The sequence below is a fragment of the Octodon degus genome, unplaced genomic scaffold, assembly GCF_000260255.1.
Source record: "Octodon degus isolate 3935 unplaced genomic scaffold, OctDeg1.0 scaffold00038, whole genome shotgun sequence".
NCBI classification, from domain to species: domain Eukaryota; kingdom Metazoa; phylum Chordata; class Mammalia; order Rodentia; family Octodontidae; genus Octodon; species Octodon degus.
In genome coordinates this window covers 14,040,358-14,055,625 of record NW_004524614.1, presented here as the reverse complement: position 1 = coordinate 14,055,625, position 15,268 = coordinate 14,040,358, and the positions used below count along the sequence as shown (strand labels likewise).

General features: G+C 35.1%; 1 protein-coding gene across 8 annotated transcripts in view; it reads right to left on the bottom strand.

Annotated features, from left to right (window-relative positions):
• Positions 1-15,268, bottom strand: part of Nbea (neurobeachin) — a 760,086-nt gene that overhangs the window by 96,093 nt on the left and 648,725 nt on the right. For all 8 annotated transcript variants that reach the window (XM_004631077.2, XM_023714988.1, XM_023714990.1 and 5 more), the window contains one exon: positions 6,967-7,079. In XM_004631077.2, coding sequence (XP_004631134.1) covers positions 6,967-7,079 — 113 coding nt within the window. The remainder of the gene's footprint in view (positions 1-6,966; positions 7,080-15,268) is intronic.

Here is a 15,268-nt window from a genome sequence, read left to right as displayed (position 1 = left end):
ATAGTGTATTACATTTATAGATTTTCGCATATTGAACCATCCTTGCATCCCTGGGATGAATCCTACCTGGTCATGGTGTATGATCTTCTTGATGATATGCTGTATTCTATTTGCTAGTATTTTACTGAGGATTTTGGCATCTATGTTCATGAGGAAGAAGGCCTGAGCTAAGCCTGGAGGGGACAAGATGGAGTAGGGGGGAGAGGCAGCTCTCCCACACACTCACCACACCTGGGCTAGGACTGGGTCTGGGGGTTCCCGGAACGTGGCAGAAATTCCTATTTTGCCAGCGGGGTGGGGGATGTGCTGCGGAGTGGTGGAGGGGTGTCTGAAGGAGGTGGAAGAGGGTCTCACCCACGCTGAGCCTGGGCTGGGACCAGTAGTAGATCCCACCCGCGCAGGGTAGCTGGAAGCTCTCCCACACACTCACTGGACCTGGGCTAGGACTCTAGATTTTTTTTAATCTTTAACTTTTTATCAAAGATAGCAACATAACTTCACCTCAACTGACAATTATGCGAATTTCTTTTGTAGAAATCACACCTTAAATCCTACCTTTTAAGGTATTAAGTTAGTCAGGTATAATATCTTCAATATTGCGTTTCATTCTTTCAACATATCATATCAGTTCTGTCACGTTCTTTTTTTAAGAAAAGGAAACAGGTTCAGAGAGCTGAAAAAACACACCTAAATTCATACAAGTAACATAAACATTTGAGAAGACTCCACATTTTCCCCATATTCCATTATGAACTCCCAGTTTTTTGTATTAATTTTAATCCTGATAAAAAGACAGTAAAAGTTTGCTAACTCCAGATTAGCCTTTTCAAACTTCAATCCGGTGAACAGAACACTTAAAATGTCAATTTCCTATGGAAAAGGGAATGAGTGCTGCAGATTTTGGAAAGGAGAGTGAGTGGTGCAAATTATGGAAAAGGGAATGGGTGGTGCAGATTATGGCAAGGGGAATGAGTGGTGTAAATTATGGAAAAGGGAATGGGTGGTGCAAATTATGGAAAGGGGAATGAGTGGCATGGATTATGTAGAGAAATTACTTTGATGTACAGTTCTTCATTTACTGTTCTTGTCTGTACAGTTCTATGAAGTTATTAAGTTAATCTTTGTTTTCCAACATGGTTTTATTATAAATTAAAGGCTGCTTAAAAATGCAATAAAGCTGAGCACTGGGTCACATGGGTGTAATTCTAACTACTCAGGAGGCTTGAGGCAGGACTGCAAGTTTGGTGCCAGCCTGGGAAACTTAGCAAAACACTGTCTTAAAATTAAAAAAATATATATATATATTAGTATATTGAATCTATATGTTATCTGTCTGTATAGCTATACATAGATGTGGAAATGGCTGAATGTGTAGTTTAGTGATACAGTACCCCTGGGTTTACTACCTAATTAGCACCTCCCCCAGGAAACAGAAAACCACTGTTTGCCAACACTGTTGGAATTGCAAGAACTACATATTACTGATAAATTAAGGGCCTATATAAGATAGTGAAAGACATTACCAGATGTACCTAAGTATGAAAAATCCTGTGACCTCCCTCTTGTCTCTCCCATGATGCCATCCATGTTTACCCAAGGAATAGCTCCTTTCTTTGCATTGAGGGTAGATTCAGGTTTTTTTAAGACAATAGATTTAAACAATTTGTAGGAGGAGGGCTCTGCTGTTGTTTGGATCTGAAATGTTTCCCAAATCCCTTGCTGTGATACTACTTGGATGTGGCAGAACCTTTAGGAAGTGGGGTCTACTGGAAAGAAGCCAGGTTCCTGGAGGGGTGTGGCTTGGACAGGGATATAGGATGCTGGATCTTTTTGTCTTTCTTTTTGCTTTTGCACTGCCATGAAGTTAGCAGGCCTCTCCACTATCATCTTTAACACACACAAAGCTGCTACAGGTCCAAAGCAACAGGACCAAGTAATCAGAGTCTGAAAGAGCCAAAATTCAATCTTTCCTTTAGTAAGTTAATTTTTTCAGACATTTTGTTACAGACATGGAAATCTGACTAACTGGCTCCAAGGGGAAATGAATATAAAATTATGTACTGAAAATGAAAGGCAAAATTTAGGAAGAAGCCTGTGGAAACTGAAGGATCTTAGAGTTTAAGCTTCATGAGTTTCATGGTGAAGTTATCTTTGATTTCACTTAATGTCCATATGGCATATGATATGTATGTAATATGCAATCTATTGCTTATTATCTTTTTTCCCTCCTCCTAAGTAATAAATATTCCTAGAGAGGGTTAGGACTGTAATTTAAACTACTCTTAACATCTTATAGAGCTCATGTTATGCAGTTACTTTATGTATACATGTGTAATTCATTTGCTCTTCCACATAGAGGAAGAAAATCACAGGTAGGTAGATGTCCTGTGTGAGCCTAACTATCTCTAGATCTATATAGCATACCCTATCCCTCTTTAGCAACACCAAATGATACCTGAGCCATATTCTTTAATTTCTGAGGAAGGTCAGTTCTGTTGTGCTTGATGAAGGCTAGCAGGTGTAACTGGCTTTTCTTTGGCATGATGTGCTGTGAGGTGGCAACCATGTAATCATGGTGCTACTAAAAAGAGAGTACCTTAAGCTACCGAGGGCTATGAGTGGAGCAAGAGTGCGAGTCCACAATGGCTGAAACGAAGGAAGAACAATGGGAAGTTTCTGGAGTTATTATTTCAACCATTGAAGAAAGACTTACTCAAAACCAAATCACCTTCTAAATTTTTCAGATTTAAGTATAACAGCACTGATTTATTGCTCATGCCATCTTGAGCTGGGTTTTCTGAAACTTTTATTCAATAGCTTCCTCATACAACACAAAATTTCTGGCTGCGAGTGTAACATGGTAAAGAAAAATGAAATATTTTTAAATTATTAGATATTTTACAGCTTCTTAGTTTCTTATGCATTCAAGAATATATTATTTGGGGCTTTAAATGTTAGCCAAAATAAACTCTAGAATTATTCACTGATATGAATGCATTTTTTGCTAGGATTGGGACTCCCAATCTTTGTTTAGAAACTACTACTTTTGTTTACAGAAATCTTAGATTATTTCTTGTTAATAGTAGGAAATTACTGCCATTCTTCCTTGAACATTTGAAAAGTAACAAATTCTCCATTAAAACCTTCATTTGCAATATTGATTATACCTGTAGGAATTTTATATACTTCTTACTAGGCATTTCTTCAATAATAATGTACTACAGTAGTTTTTTTCAAATGTCATTTTCCCATTAGGCATATAATAAGATATATTATCATACATTAAAATCTTGTTTATTAATGGTTTTATACAAATAGTCTTGGGTTTCTAGACCATTTATAAGAAGTTCCTATTAAGAAATTCAATGAAGCATGGGACCAATGAAAGAATAATTTATTAACATATCAAGAGGCTTTAATTTTCTACCATTTTCCTATCATGTTAGTGTGACAGAGTATGAAAAACAAATGAACAAAACATGGAATATAGTAGAAGTGGAATTAAAAGCTCTCTATCTTTTAAGAGCTCATGAATTCACCTGTTCATAACATGAAGAAATTCATGTATGCAAAGTAGTTTGTATTTATGCTGCCTAACTTTTTTTTTTTTTTGCTGAACCGGGGATTGAACTCAGGCCCTTGTTCCTGCCAAGGAAGCACTTATTCTACTGAGCCAGCTCCCAGGCCCCTACCTAACTTCATTAAGCCCCATCTGTTTACCTCTTTATTTACTTAACACTATATAAAATCAGAAGACAACATGTGAATCATGAAAGGCAAACCTCTGCTACAAGAAATACCCATCAAACAAATCAGCTTAAAAAACTTGAAGAATATGTATATCTTCCAGTTACTTTAGTAACTGACTTCCTCATTGAATTGATCTTATCTGTTTTATATGTATAAACTAAAAAATCTTTTATTACTAGCAAATATTCTGCCAGATGTCTTCTCTAACCCATATTAATCATAATGAGGGCCATACTTTGTTTGGCTGGGTTAGTGTTTCGGGAACAATGAAGTTCTATTATCTTCAAGTAGTTGAGTTTGCACAGAGGGCCACTGTGGTATAGAGCCTCCATGCCCGTATTATCAAGGCTGGCCTCAAGTTCTGTTAAGTAAGTGCTCATGAATGAATTCCCTGCATGATGCTGTGACTATGTTTTATTCACCACTGTGCTCTTTTCTATCCAGTACAGAAGTAACATATGCTCTTGACACATAGTGGTGTGTGGTGACTATTTCTTGACTGAATAACTGGAAGAATGAATAAATACATGGAGAAAAGAAATACTGGTATGTAAGTTTCCTATCACCATGATAACCCAAATGTAATTCAAAGCAAGAGGATGCCTTTCCCTAAAAGTCTTAAACAGCCACAGTAGTAGTTAGTTTAAAAAAGTTTTATTACAGTGTTTCATATTTCTTGAGAATCTTTTTTTTTTTTTTTTTGCAGTACTGGGGATTGAACTCAGGATTGAGAATCTATTCTATACATGTTCATTATATACAGTTATGCAAATACATGTTTATAGATGTATACATATATTTACACACATTTTATACTGTTTAATATACTAGGGCTATTCAGTCAATGTGAAACAAAACACACACAGACAAGATTTATTTTAAGAACTAGTTTAACAGTTTTCATTCTCACGCTGAAGAGTTCATATGGTTCTGTTTTACACCGAAAGATCATGCCTCAGCCTCAGCAAGTCATGCCAAAAATGTACGTTGTGTAACCATCCTAACGCATAGAGATGGAGTACCATATTATTTCTCATATTGGCCTGTGTGAATGATTCACACTTAATCATTAAACAGATAGCATTAGCTAATAATGATATGCCAAGACTGCTCCAGGTTCCTTATACCTGCTACCACCTTGACACCTCACAAAATCACAAACAGTATTAGTCCTACTACACAAAAGAAAGTGAGGCCAAGAGAGAGCAAATAACTTTTCTTAATGTGATGCAGCTGGGAAGTGATGGAATCAGAATTTGAACCTAGCCAGTCTAGTTCAGAGTTCTTATTCTTTTTTTTTTTTTCAGTATCAAGAATCAATCTCAGGACCTTAGGCTTGCCAGGCAGGCGCTTATGCCACTGAGCTATCTCTCCAGACCTAGAGTTCTTGTTCTTAATCATTATTGCCTCTTGTTTAGAGTGATAACACCTAATATTACTGAGATAATGCCTTTTATAATTTGTGAAACTGTTCTTATTATCCAGATAATATGAGAAGAGGCCCTATTAATTACAATGTTTCTCTGGACTTGAACCTGAATAATTGTTGGCACATGGTAATGGTTAAATATTTTTGTTCAGTTGAATTCCTAGTGGAAAAATCACTCTATTTGCAAGCATAGGAGAAATCAATTGCTAGCACTTTTAAAAAAATTATTTATTTATTTATGTACTTGGCACAGGGTCTCACTACGCAGCTCAGACTCCTAGTGATCCTCCTGTATCAGCCTCCCCAGTGCTGGGATTACAGGCATGCACCACCATGCCCGGTTTTGGTGGACAGCGAGGTACACTCAGAGTTCTGGGTCATGCAAGGCATGAGGTACCGGGGATCAAACCCATGTCCTTTCACTTGCCAAGCAGGCACTTGGACCACTGAGCTATTGCACCAGCCCTGCTAGTACTTATTAAAACTAGCTAAATGAATCCCTAAAATGTTGGCTAACTTATGATATCTTACATCCCTTTAATATTTGTGATATCACAAATAAAATTAGAAAGATTGACTAACTAGAATTTGATAAGGAAGTTACATGAAATAAAAGAGAGTGACTGACATACAGGAATATAAAAAAATTGATAACAGCCTTCAAAAACTGGTCAGGAAATATTCTATGTGTGATAAGAATTACTAATATATTCATAAAATATTTGTATATGCCACATACTATGTTAAATTCTTTTAGTGTACATAACAATTGACCTTAACAAGCATTGTTATTCTTACATTACAAATGGGCTAAGAGAAATTTTGTTTTAGGACATATAGCTAGTATAGTGCAATACAGAATTTCAACATGGATACATCAGCTTTCAAAGGCAAAGAAAAAGAGGTTACATATATACCTTTTAACCTTATGTGGATTTCTAAGTTAGATAAATGAAGTCTGGTAGAAAAGAGATAATTTTTGAAACTACTGTGAGTGAAATACACAAACTTTAGGAACAGGCTGAGACCCTAAGGTTACTATGTACTTGACACTAAAACACACAACACACACACACACACACACACACACACACACACACAAAAATTTAGGCTGCTATCTTTTTGGCTTAAGGTAGTTCTTAGTCCTTTACTACACTGCAAATAGTTTATCATTCTATTTAAATTTCCTCTGGACAAAGAAATAAACTAACCCAAAATTTGATTTTTATTATCTTCATTATTTATCCTTTTTCTTTTATGTCATTTGTCTTGTAGCTCAATAAACCCTTGACTTTCTTTGACCTCTTTTTCTTTTCAGTATTAAGCTTCCTAAGCCCCTCTTAACACTAAATGCTTAGGGGATGTGTGCATGTGTGTCTTACAGACAAGATAATATGCCTCATCATATGCAACATCATAGAAAATGTTCATTACCTCACTTGGTGCTAACTTTAGGTTTCTTACCATGACCTTTAAAGCCTATAGTACCTGAACAACCTCTCCCTATATCTGCTCCTCCTCAGACCTTTTCATTTTGCCTACTGTGGTGATAGTGACTTCTCTTCTTGGCGTATAGTTCCACTACCACACTGCTATGCTACTAGTTGATGACAGTGATTACAAAAGAACACTGATTGTAGTGTTCTGATTACAAAAGACACTGATTACAAGAGAACAGCCAGGTTTACTTCCTTATAAATACCAACTAGACATATATATACTCTGATAAAAATCCTTTAAACTACAATCCTATGGAGAAATTTGCCTTCTGTATATTTACAAATTACCTTTGACAAATCCCTGAAGTTTCCTGGAAGAGTCAGGTCAAGCTCTTCTGATTCATAGTTTGTCAACACCCAGGGAAACACAGGGTATTGGTTCAGATCATTGTATGTCCGTCCTAGCAGACAAAAACAGAAATAAGGATTTGTATACATTATTTATGAAGCAGTTTCTGAGCTTATAATAGATAATTCAATTGCTGCATTTCAGAATAATGACTATTTCAGGATTCCTGGATGACAGGGTTCTGCTTCCATGATTGTAACATTATCTTTGCCACAGTCAGCAGAAGAGACATAAAAGCTCACATGGGAAGTTTCAGAGAACTAGACTTCTAAGTGATGTGTATCACCTCTGTGCATATTCTGTAGATTAGAACTATTAGAAGCATTGAACCAATTTATGTCGCAAATCTTTTATTGGTTATCATTAGCTATTTATTACTTGAAACTTTACATTTAACAAGCCTACATATTGTTTTAAATGTGTAAGATGATGTGGTTACATATTGCATAAGCATAGGTACATGATATGAAGCAAAAAAAATGTGGTGTGTACAATGCTGCTTCTGCATTGCATTTACAGGGAAGGGGGAAAATTAGGTTACGCTAGGTTGTTACCCACCCATAGCACTCAGACAGACTCCTACTTATATCTACTGTGAGTCATAGCTTACTCTCACCTCTTTATTAGTTTACACTTATGGATGGATGGATGGATCAGATTATTTTGCTTTTTTAAAAATCTTTGTGTATTGGTGTATACTATCAAGAAATGTTGATGTAAGGACTATACACACAATAAAATAGAATAAAATGAGCCAGATTTTAAAAGATGAACAAACATAAACTAAGTACAAAAGAATTACACAATATTCTCTTTGTAGCATGAGGATTTTGCAAAGGCACAGGAGCAGGTATGAGTAAGAATAACAGTGTAAACATGTGGACTGACCTTCCTAGGTTATATCCAAATTTATATTTGTGCTTATTAGTATTATTATGTGTAATTCTACTCAGATTGAAACTTAGTTACATTTATAAACTGCTAGAGGAGTGGGTATCATTTAATGTCATTTCCTAATGATGAACAAGATTTTTGCATATCTATGCTATGTTATGGTATATGTGGTATACTAAGAGTTGCAGTTATTTTGTGAATGAAAAATAACTAAATACTAAAGTAGTACTATTGTTATAAAATATAAGTTGTAAAATTCTAAATTTTATTACTGATAGCTCTTACATATATTAACGTAGGCTGCCTGATTTTTATTATTTATTTATACATGTATATATCCATAGAGTATAAAATTGTTAGAAGAGATACTTCTAAGATTTTAAGTAGGTACTGGCAAATTTATTGCTCTGCCATTTTCTTGGGAACTGATTACTTAAAAATCTGTAAATGTGATAAAGAAATAGGCCTGCCAGTATTTGTCATTTTCTAGAATAATGCTGTTACTATATATATGAAATGATACATGAAAATTAGATTTTACCTTTTTTATGTTTTATAACTTAAATAATAAGAAATGCCTATGAAAATACAATAAATTTAAGATCAATTTATAATAACTTGATATTTAAATGTTTGCAAATGACACAAATAATACAGAACAGACACCATATTTGGTAGCCATTTAATACAAATAAGTTACTAATAGAAAAAAAGATGTGTCACCATTTTCAACAAAAATACAAAGGAAAGAAAGCATCATTTTTAAAGCACACATACATTCATACAAAATGTTATGGTCACAGTCATAATTTATGACTATCTGTCCTGCCTTTTTTTAAAAGGCACTTTTAGGTTCAGGAAGATAGATCAGCAGTCTAAATCCCTGCCTGACAAATGGAAGGACCCAAGTTCAATTCCCCAGTGCCATATGCTGTGCCAATACCATATGCCATACCAGTGTTGTCCTGGGCACACTGAAACCAGGTGAGGTGGCACATGCCCGTAATCCCAGTGCTAGAGAGGCTGAGACAGGAGGATCACTACGAGTCTAAGCTGTGTATTGAGACCTTATACCAAATAAATAATTAAAAAGCATTTTTTTGTTATTCATTTTATTGAGAAACAAATAGCAATGAGACAGTTTCCAAACTGATTAACAGGAGAGTTTCAATAATTAATACATTGTGTATTGTTGTCTTTGTAGTGGTTATTCATAGTACAAGATGCAGACATGATATCCTGTCCAAACACTATTAGCACAAATCTTTCTTCTCATTGAATAGAGAGAAAGCAGCTGTATATCTACCCTAACTATTTTGTATATACAGATACAAAATGGTCCTTCATTTGTATTCCCTTTTTTTTGTTTAGTTTTGTCAGAGATGGGTATTCCACTGCCATTAAAAAGCATTTTTAATAATATTTGAAGTATTCTCTAAAAGTGAAAGCGAAGGGGGGAAAAAGTAAAAGCCAAGGAAATTTTAATATGTTAAATTATTAGAGTATCAATTTACAGCATCATTTAAATTGTAATAAACTCAATAAATATAATGGAATTATAACCTGCTTTTATTTTTTATTTTTGTATTTTAGGGAAGGATCTACAGGGTATTCAGAGTCTCACTACTAAATTGGACTTGTAGTGATCCTCCTGTTTACAGCCTCTCAAGTGCTGGGATTACAGGCATGCGCCACCATGCCTAGTCTCAATCTTTGTCTCAGTGTGCCCCGGGGTGGGGCCAGCATGGCAGGCCCAGGGATCAAACCCCCAGCCCTTGCACTTGCTTGCAGGTGCTTTAATCTGCTGAGCTGTTTGGTCAGCCCTTATAACCTGTTTAATAAAAATTTTCATAAAAATCTTACAACAGGGAAGTCAGTATATATTTTCATGCAAATTTAAAATGCATAGTGTATGTAATGTCACATGAAAGGAAAACAATGATTAAGTACTATTCTGACATTTTGCATAAGTTTTATTAAATTAGCATTATTTCTTTATTTTAGTAAACACCTTTGTGAGAAAAAATTAATTTATTAAATAATTCAAAAAGTGAAATAGTTTCAAAGTAATATGTTTTAGGTTCTGGCACGTCTAGATATTTATTTAGCAACTGGGTTTTTTTCTCTTTTCTGAGGAATGTTGAAATTTAATAGAGGGGGGGCTGGGGAGATAGCTCAGTGGAATAAGCACTTCCTTGGAAAGCGCAAAGGCCTGAGTTCAATCCCCGGTTCCACCAAAAAAGAAAAAAAAAAAGAAAGAAAAAAAAAGAAAGAAATTTAATAGATATGCTTGTTCTGTAATTGCTAGACCTTCTCTCTTTTTGTAATAGTGATAAACATAATATAAATATATAGCTATATAACTATGCAATATGTAAAACTATGCTTATAAAGATTTATCCTAGAAGATGAATATTAAATATTGCAAGCCTATGACACTAATCTACTCAAACAATAAAAGTGAAGCATAGTAAATGAGATCTCAGAAACACTGGATATTTCTTCATTTAAAAAAAACTTTTTAATTAAACCATCCAATTTAATGTTCTTATATGGCACTTTAGTTTGGAAGGTAAAGTGATCTAGAGACAGCTGACAAAGAAATTATAACTGCAATTCCTTGGTGAAAGTGTTAATGACAGCAAAATATTGTTTAATTAGATGATTGCGGCATCTGGATTAACACGCTTTAAGAGCGATGTTCCTGTGCTTGTCTGCTTCTTCACACTTTACAGACATTTTGTCATCTCTAGGTCATTAGGAAAGAATTTTTAATGATTTTTCTAGAAGCAAGCAGTTCAAGTTACATCTAATTAGATGACAATAATCAGCCCAACACATGCAGTAGCTAAATATATACATAATTAACCAGGGAGGGCTTGTTCATCACAGAGTAAAAAAGTGGAAAATGCTAAGCAGGAGAAAAAGGTTGGGGTTGGAGAAGTTGTGCTGAATTCATTAGCTGATCATATGAAAAACAATTCAAAAACCTTTAAAAAATTCTCAAGTCTAACGGGATCATTTACACAAAACTGTGTTAGCTAGCAATCACTCTAGTAATTTTTTCTTTTTTATAAATTCAAGAATGTCAAATTGTAACATCTTTCTCATAGTATTCCTTAATAAGGTATATAACATGAGGCATAGTTGTATCTCTCAGAACACAACAGAAATCAGGTCAGCTATGGGAATTAAAGGTTGAAACTCCATTTTTAACTGAATTCCAAGTATCATTAAATTTTTTTCATATAATCTTCCAAGCTTTAATGTCCTTAGAAAAAAGTCTTAAGTATTTAAAAAACTAGTTAAGAAATCATGCCATGGTTCCAGCTCATATTTCCATACAGTTTTATTTTATTTTTTATTTTTATTTTTTTTGCAGAACCAGGGATTGAACTCAGGCCCTTGTGCTTGCTGGGGAAGCGCTTATTCCACTGAGCCATCTCCCCGGCCCCATCCATACAGTTTTAAAAACTTCAAAGGATATTTAATGAAATAGAAACAGTAGAATCTGTACGTGTGGCCAGTTCCCATTGCTACTCAACTCATTGAAAGAAAAGAACAGAAAAATCAGCCAAAATATCAGATGGAATGTTTATGGCTAGGCTGACAAGTGGTTTAATTTTTCATATTATACCTTTCCATATTCCCATCTGTCCAAGTGAATGTTTCTTAAATTTACCTAATAGAATTAGGCAAAATATGATTTATAAGCTCATTTACAGGATTTTATATGACTACCTTTTAAAAACAATACGATTATGTATGTTTGACAAACCTTTTACTATGTAGAGGAAAACGTGTTTATGTTATTATGCATATATATTCATATACAAGGCACACACACATATATGCACACAATATATATATATATATATATATATATATATATATATATTATGATGTGGGGGGAGAGGGAGCCTAAGAATGAATTTATACCAGGACAATGCTGTCATTTTTACAGTGTTATTTCTTAACATGCCTGAAAGACAAAATGTAAAGTAAGTAAAGTATGCAAGAAACTAAGGAAAGGAGAGCAAGATGTAGCTCATAAAGCATACTTTGTATTTCATATAAGAATAATATTTGGGGAGAGAAATATAAATCTGAGAGCATAAGAATAACCAAAATATTTACAGAAAATGTGAAATTTCTTAAGTGACATTGACCTAAATTTTTTGCAGAATGAAATCACAAAAGACTGTTTCATCTTCTCAGTGAGATTCTAATTTTGTAGTTGTTCTTTTTAACACTGAAGGGTACAAGAATCCTTTATTCAGCAATTCTAGTATATGTACACAGTAAATGACACAAGTCATACAGACCCTTACAAAGCATAAACATTAAATCAGTTTAATTTCATAAATATTTACTGGAAAAAATTGCTTTTCCTTTCAGCAATCTAATAATCTCATTGTGAAGATGAGATATAGACATAATGTGGTAAGGAGACACTATCTTAAGTGGTGAAATATGTAACAAAGACAGTGCCATATGAGATTAATAAAATTATCTTTGGGAATGTTTTTCAAAGAATATAGGTATTGCAGGGAGAGTCCCAAAGTGTGGTCTTGGACTAGTACAATAGCATTAAGTACATACTTGTAAACAAAGGAAAATTCTTGAGTCTCACCCCAATTCTATGGAGTTGGAACCTCTGGAGGCCCAGAGATCTGTGTTGTCACAAGCCAGATTTCAATGTGCTAAAGTATGAAATACACTTACAGAGTGGGTACAGGAGTATTGATGGCTGGGATGTTCCTCCAAATCCCTCCCTGGAAGTCCCTACCATCATGATTTTCCCTGCAGTGACCTCAGAGAGGAAACAGCTAGGTAAGCCCTGGCTCCCTCTCTTTCAAAGCAAGCAAATGGAATAGTTTACTATTCCAGTTCTAGCTACCCTGTGCATCTACAGAGGCCTTTTCTGCATCAAAGCCAACTTCCACCCAGTTCTGTTTTCTTCACTCCCAACAAATGCTGATGCCTCAAGTCCTCTCTAATAAACTTTCTGTGCAAATCTTTGCTCAGAGTCTGGATCTAGGACCTCACTGAAAACTGTACCAGATTCTGGAGTAGCGACAATAATTTCTGGTCCCATCAGCACTCAACTATCCCATCTATAAAGGTCCTAATGGTCAATAAATTTCAAGGGGTTCTTAGGGTAAATGTAAAAGAAAATTGTAGGATTGTTTGAAACTACTCACTATATAGGTTTTAATAGCACTGAGTAATTAAGGCTGATGACTGGAGATGAAGTGGAATGGTGCCAGGGGTCCCCTGGAGTAGTGTGGGCAGCAGCTTGGGAGCCAGACTACCTACGACCACATCTGACTTCATCAGTTATTAGTACTGTGACCTGGGTAGATTACTGAACTACTCTGTACTTCATTTCTTCATCTGTAAAAGGGGGTTAAGAACAGAACCAAACTCTTGGGGCTGTTGTGGGAATTAAATGTGAATATATACATAAAACCCCAGCTTTAGCGTATGATTGGCATATTATAAATCTTTCAATACATTAACTACTATTTTTTCTGAATGTTGATATCGAAAAATAAAAATCTGCAAAAAGGAGTAATATAAAAACATTTAATAAACTAGTATTTGTATTATTTATTTTAGCAAGAGGCCATGAATGGACTCATATTCTCACCATTCATGGATACTTTTCTGCTGGATGGTTAAGACCAAGGTAAAGCAAGACCTATGCAACAAAAGTTGTAGCTTTTGGATCTGATAAGGTCAGTCAAATCCTCTCAGGATTTTTCCTGAGATCCTGTACCTCAGATTGTACATCGTTTGTCAGTGTCAGCCATGTGGATGAGTCACAGCCATTGCTTGGCCAATGTGCTCTCTGTGAAAGCCTGAGAGAATGTTTTCTCTCCAAGTGACTCTCCTTAGGCACACTCTACATCATCAATCACTTTCCTCTTTGGCACCATAATCTCCTTGATCAGAAAATTTGGGACACTACTGAGTTACATGATGTTATAGTACAAGTTCTCATATGTCCTGAGTCTTAATTGACGTTGGAGGGCTAGGGCCAAAATGTTGGCTTTCCTTGAGGCCCTCTTTTTTCTCTAATTTTGGTCTGCAAACTTAGGTTGTTAACCCTCCAGAAGAGCAGCTTATTGTTATTACCATACAACCTAGGCCGTCAAGCTTAACCTCACTATCTATCTGAATATCAAACATCTTAGGCATAATGTGGTGCAGGTATTTTCCATCAAGTATTGATATGTTGAACTTTAAGTCCTACAGAATATGATGAAAAGACATTTGAAAAATTAAAATGTATTTTAGAAATAGGCATAAAGAATTGTATAATTCTTATGTTTCCACATAAGTCCAAAAATCTCACCATATACAACCTTGTAGCAGGACAGTCCCACAACATTCCTTTTCCGGTCTCCTGCCTTCATTCACCACCCCCTTCTTTTTGCACAATCATCTACCCGAGAGACAGCATGGCAGCAACTGACATGTCATGACAAGCAGCCCATATTCAGAAGACCAGAATGACAGGCACTCCAAGCATGAACCTACTATTACAAATTGCCATCTTCAGGGCAGTTGCTTAGTTCACAGATGTCAGTATTAAGAACACATAAGAGTACACTGGAAAAAAATAAGGCAGGCAAATGTAAAGAGAGCATTGTCCTGAGAAATCAGTTAAAGAAGCATGTAGGTGAAAATAATATACTATATAAAGAGGAAAATTTTAATAGTTTGGAATCTTGAATAAGCACAAAGACATAGATTTTTTAAAAAAGGAGTTGATCTGGATTTTGACTGGTAAATCATATTTACAAAGACAAGCAATCAGCCGGGGAGATGGCTCAGTGGAATAAGTGCTTCCCTGGCAAGTGCAAGGGTTTGAGTTCAATAACCGATTCCGAAGGGGGAAAAAAACCCCAAAAGACAAGCAATCAATAAAGATAAACTGAACTAACTTTTTTATTTTATATAGCAGTGATTATAAATGTTGATTCATTTTTGAGTTAAAAGTAAGAAATATAGCACAAGAACTTTCTAAAAATTTAAATATACTCCTAGGAGAACTAATAGAAGATACTGGTGGGCAAAACATTATTAATGTAGGGCCAGGGATACAGCTAAGTGGCACAGTACCTTCCTGGCAAGCTCAAGGTCCTGAATTTGACTCCTGGTACAAAAAAACAACTATGGCCAAAACCAAAATAAAAAGGAAATATGGAAAGTTCTGCATTTGGAAATTTGGAAACCAAAACAAAACCAATAAAGATTATGTAAATAAATGTGGTTCAGAACTTTTCATGTAATTTGAAATTTATAGAGAGACCTAAAAGAAGATTAAAATGAAGAGAG